Consider the following 5,424-nt stretch of genomic DNA (forward strand, 5'->3'; position numbering starts at 1 on the left):
CCACTTGGCAAAATAACATTCGTAGATGGTATTTCACGTCATCTTATCTTATCTAGTATTTTACGATGAGACATATATGACGTAAGAGTTTGTTTCATGATGGTGACTTGCATTTCTCCCTGCGGATAATTTAGATGATGTGAAAGTTCCTTTTAATGTCAATACTTCACGTGATGACTGAATAATTTCTGTAAGGGGCTGCATTTGCAAATCAAATTGTTCCAAAATTTAATTACACGAACTAATCTGCTGGTGTTAAATTGCTTTATGTCAGTAATGATACTAGCGGAAGATTCAACATTCAACTATATAATGGAGAGGCAGGAAGTGAGCATCATCGATTAGCTTGGATACACTTAGCCAGGAGGAGGAGCAGCAGGACTACTTCCAAGCTCCAGCAGAATGGCTTCTTCTTCAATCATGGGGACGCTGCATCGAACACACATTGGCTCTGCTGCATTTGCTCTGCAAAAAGAGGTGATTCTTTAAATTTACTTCCAGCTGTCAGCTCGAAATGGTTAAGTGCATGCCCACAAGAATGGCTTAGATCATTTTCATAACCAAATCAGTACATTTGCTCATAAAAAATTGTATATGCTTTTGGGTTGCAGGGAGGACATAGTTCCTCTGCAAACTCGGCTTTTGTAGGTGTCTCAGTGGCTGAACATGGCAGGAGGGATTTCGGTTTCCCTGTTCTCCAAGCCAAGGTAACTCATGAGTCATCGGTATTATCAGTTTCTTTCTTTCTTTTTTAGTTTATAGATGCAGGGCCTGTTCAATTCAGTCATCTGAGATCCACAATATTTAGAAAAGATTGAATTTTAAATGTAGAATTTCATAGTTGTTTATATTATATTGTAGATAGATTTTTGGAGCTGAACTGTGTAAATAAGCTGAAAGTTATATGTTTGGGTCGGACACCCTACCCATAGTTTATAGATGCAAGACTTGTTAAATCCACCATGTAAGATTCACAATATTTAGAAAAGATAGAACTTTAAATGTAGAATTTCACAATTATTAATAGATTTCTTGAGCTGAACTGTATAAATAAGCTTAAACTTCCATGTTTAAGTCGGACACCCTGCCCATCCTCAGGATAAAAGAAACTTTTAGAATGCAAAAGTGGGAGGGTAACCTACTTACACAGTTCAGGTCCAAAAAACTATCTACAAAATTAGAACTGTTTTAAGTTCACTCAATGCATAACCATATTGTTGCTTCATATACAAGAAAACTACTTCATCTGAATATATTTCCTCGTTTTTTTTCTTTGCAGAAAGTTACCAGCAGAAATGCTAATGTTCCTAGAATCAGGGCACAGACTGTGGCCGCACCAGTGAAAGCAAAGGAAGCTTCAGCAAGTAAAAAGACAGATAGAAAAGGTAATGTTATCATAACAGGTGCTTCCTCTGGTTTAGGGCTTGCTACTGCCAAAGCTCTTGGGGAGAGTGGGGAATGGCATATTATTATGGCATGCAGAGATTTCCTCAAGGCAGAGAGAGTGGCCCGAACTGCTGGAATTCCCAGAGAGAATTACACAGTCATGCATTTGGATTTGGCTTCTCTTGAAAGTGTAAGACAGTTTGTTGATAACTTCAGGCAATCTGGAAGGCCAATGGATGTGTTGGTTTGTAACGCTGCAGTTTATTTGCCCACTGCCAAGGTACCCACATTCACAGCTGAGGGTTTTGAATTGAGTGTGGGTACAAATCATCTGGGCCACTTTCTGCTATCCCGGTTGCTGTTGGAGGACTTGAAAAAGTCTGATTTCAAATCAAAGCGTGTTATAATTGTTGGATCAATCACAGGTACATTTCCTTTATTTCTTCCCTTTTCAGTGAGATCTAATGTTCCTGTGGCACTCTCTTTGAATCTTAGAAAAACTCATGCTAAACTTTACTGACTTATGCATATCATTTAGAAGTACAGACAATAGTAGTATTTCTTTTACAATATCTGTTTTACACAGTAAATCTAGAGGGATCCAAAGATTTTCATCAGTTTCAAATTTAACTAGTATAGATCCATCTTAAATATGGATCTAACATAAATAGAAAAAGATCTAATTTTTTTACATGTAATTTTTTGATGAACCCAAATTATTTAAATATTTTGTATAGTTTATTAATTTTTATTTTAACATTTACACAATCATATTTGAGAATAGAATAAGTTTCCAGGATTAATAAAATATTTTATTTATATCTCCAATATCAATATCTAAGTCAACAAATTATCTGATGCAAATAAATTTAATCCCTTCAAATCCTTCTTTTCATCCTTATTTTAGTTGAAGATTTAAAAATATTCATTTAAACTTAATGTTTATTACAAAACTACATATTAAATTACAGATTCTAAAAATATTTTGGAATATGACAAAGCAGAGTTATGTCAAAATATTTTGACCCCTTCTGTTTGTCCTATTCGCAAATATTTTCAGAAAACAATTGAATTAGATAATACAGAAGCTGTGAAAACATACAATAAAACTTTTGTATGCAGTTTACACATAGGTGTGGTGAAAATTCAGCATAAGTTAGTTTTAGAGGATGAAACATGCTAAGTTGGATTTACAAAATCTCAGCTCATATGTTGAGGTACGAGGACTGATATTTCTTTTAATCCATATATGTACTGCACCAGGTAATACAAATACTCTGGCTGGAAATATCCCTCCTAAAGCTAATTTAGGTGACCTGAGAGGATTTTCTGCTCGTTTAAATGGAGTCAACAGCTCACCCATGATCGATGGGGGTGAGTTTGACGGAGCTAAAGCATACAAGGATAGCAAAGTTTGCAATATGCTAACTATGCAGGAATTTCACAGACGATATCATGAAGAAACTGGCATTACATTTGCATCACTATACCCAGGATGCATTGCTACTACTGGACTCTTCCGCGAGCATATCCCACCGTTCAAACTTCTTTTCCCCCCTTTCCAAAAATACATTACTAAAGGATTTGTTTCTGAGGAAGAAGCAGGAAAAAGGCTTGCACAGGTATGGATCACTGGTTTAAGTTTTATTGGGGTTTGCTAGTTTTTATTTTATTTGCCACTTAATTATTGGTTTAAGTTTTATTGGGGTTTGGTAGTTTTTATTTTATTTGCCACTTAATTATTAATTATGATGTAGTTAGTCAATGATTGATTTACTGATTTTACATTTTATTTTGGAGATATGAATAATAAAGTGAAATTCAATCGATAGAATAAAAAGGATTTACTACATGATAATACTTAATATTTATAGAATAAAAAACAGTAAACCAATCATGCACTTACTACATAATACTTAATATATACAGGAAAAAACTGATTAAATAAATCGTGTGTAATGCAGGTTGTCAGTGATCCAAGTTTGACCAAGTCCGGTGTATATTGGAGCTGGAACAACGATTCAGCTTCCTTTGAGAATCAGTTATCTGAAGAAGCCAGTGATCCAGGCAAAGCTAAAAAAGTATGGGAAATTAGTGAGAAGCTTGTTGGACTTGCTTGAGATTCTCCTAAGTTGTCAAGATTATAGCATTAGTTAGCTCAGGCTGCCATATCTTTGTATGCATTTCGTACCGTGGAGGATCTAGTTTCAGGTAGAAATATGAGAAGAGACATGGAAATAAATTACTCGGCATGCTTTAATTGCTGAGCCTACTTTTGTAGCGAGTGGTAATTCAAAATATTTCTTTCAATGCGTAATGGAGGTTAAATTGATCGGAGATTATATTGTTCTAACAATTGATTACATGCTGATAACTGTTATGCATATTTATGAAGCAATCTCAAGGGCTAAAAGTGCTGTTGTCTCTGTGTTTTTTAGATAGAATATTTAGGATATCAAAACTTCTTTGATCGGTAAACAGGTCAATTGAAGAATTTAACCTTCACCATTAATTCACACCATTCAGAGTTGATCATGAAGCTTCATTAGACATTGCAATCGTTAACAATGCCTTTTGTCGACTTAGATCTTCAAGTTTCATAATGTAGATATATAAATGATTAGATTGTAAAACTAAAACACTTTTACAATCTTGTACAAGGAATATTGAAGAAAAGGATTTTTTTTATTACTTAAAAATTTACAATACATTAATTTTATTTATAATAGTTAAGGAGTGTTTAGGGATAACAGAAAGATAAGCATTACAATTAAGTGGATATGATTGGTATGTAAGGCTACAAGTTTCATGTTGTTCTACATTGAAATTGTAACACTCTGCATAAATTAAATGTTGGGAGGAACAAAAAAACAAAAGAATGGGTCATGACAACAAGGCATGATAAGGTACCCACATACAACCTCTCATATGCAAAGAAAGGAGAAAAGTTGGTAGGAACGCACCCCAATCCCCCCAAAACACAAAAGAAATAAAAAAGGAAGATGAATGAGCAGATGAAGGAAGGACTCAAGATGACCCCTCATGGACAACTTACTTCACTCTAACCATTAGTTGTAGTTGATGAAAACATGGTTATGCCAAAGGTTTGGTGAAGATACCAAACTTTCTTTTTAGTAGGCATATACTCCAGGCTAAGAACACCATCTTGGATAAGTTGGCCAATGAAATGCATGCGGATCTTGATATGTTTGGTCCTTTGACGCTACATTATATTTCTAGAAATATTTATGGCACTCTAATTATCATAACAAAGAATAGTAGGATGATCCTACTAAACACCAAACTCATTCAATAATTGTCGAAGACAAAGAACTTCTTGACTAGCAGGAATTGTAGCTCGATACTTGACATCTACAGAAGATAATGCAATTGTTGACTATTTCTTATAGGACCAAGTAATAGGATTAGAACCAGGGCTAAAAAAAAAGCAAACATGGACTTTTGATAATCAACATATCCAATCCAATCATAATATGTGAAACCCACATGCTCAGAAGTACCAAGAGTGAAGTACTTAAATATACTTCAAAATATGCTCTGCTAATTTCTAGTGAATCTCATGAGGTTCTTGATACAAATTTATAAAGGAATGAAATGAAAAATAGATTTAAAGAAAAACACATAGATAAAGTGAAATATAACTTCAATTAATAAATAGAAAATGTTGGAAACTGTTTACATGCAGAATGAAATTAAACTAGCTCGGGCGATGGTAGTTTATCTCTAAGAAGGGATGTGACAACTACATGCCTTATGGACTATGTTATAATGAGGCTCAGAGACCTTTTTATCATGAAGAAACATTGAGAAACCCTAAACATCCAAAACCTAACCCTAGGAGATTAAGCGCCAAAAGGTATGGGCCACGATGGGCTTAGTTGAAATGTCAACTTATCAAGGTTGTAATTTTGGCATATGATCTTCGTTTGGCATGCATAATAACCCATTAGAAAGGTTTATCCGAGGTTAACAACTTTTGACTACAAACATAGTCAAAGACTCATGTTTGCTCATTTC

The 5,424-nt window shown here is 34.5% G+C and overlaps 1 protein-coding gene across 1 annotated transcript; it reads left to right on the forward strand.

The window, feature by feature from the left end:
* The first annotated feature begins 291 nt into the window (after positions 1–291).
* LOC149155356 (protochlorophyllide reductase-like) lies at positions 292–3,728 on the forward strand. Its single transcript, XM_089445424.1, has 5 exons — positions 292–477; positions 612–707; positions 1,280–1,811; positions 2,650–3,008; positions 3,351–3,728. Exons 1-5 carry the CDS (start codon positions 403–405, stop codon positions 3,504–3,506), a joined length of 1,218 nt encoding a protein of 405 aa, XP_089301550.1. The 5' UTR covers positions 292–402; the 3' UTR covers positions 3,507–3,728.
* Positions 3,729–5,424: the final 1,696 nt, after the last annotated feature.

Source organism: Pinus tabuliformis, chromosome 9 (genome assembly GCF_031772625.1).
Source record: "Pinus tabuliformis cultivar Carrire ecotype Pingquan chromosome 9, CPIR1, whole genome shotgun sequence".
Classification (NCBI taxonomy): domain Eukaryota; kingdom Viridiplantae; phylum Streptophyta; class Pinopsida; order Pinales; family Pinaceae; genus Pinus; species Pinus tabuliformis.

Coding starts and splice junctions, on each gene's coding strand:
- LOC149155356 (XM_089445424.1), top strand. CDS start 403: ATGGCTTCTTCTTCAATCATGGGGACGCTGCATCGAACACACATTGGC. Junction 478..611: donor CATTTGCTCTGCAAAAAGAG/GTGATTCTTTAA, acceptor TTTGGGTTGCAG/GGAGGACATAGTTCCTCTGC. Junction 1,812..2,649: donor AATTGTTGGATCAATCACAG/GTACATTTCCTT, acceptor GTACTGCACCAG/GTAATACAAATACTCTGGCT.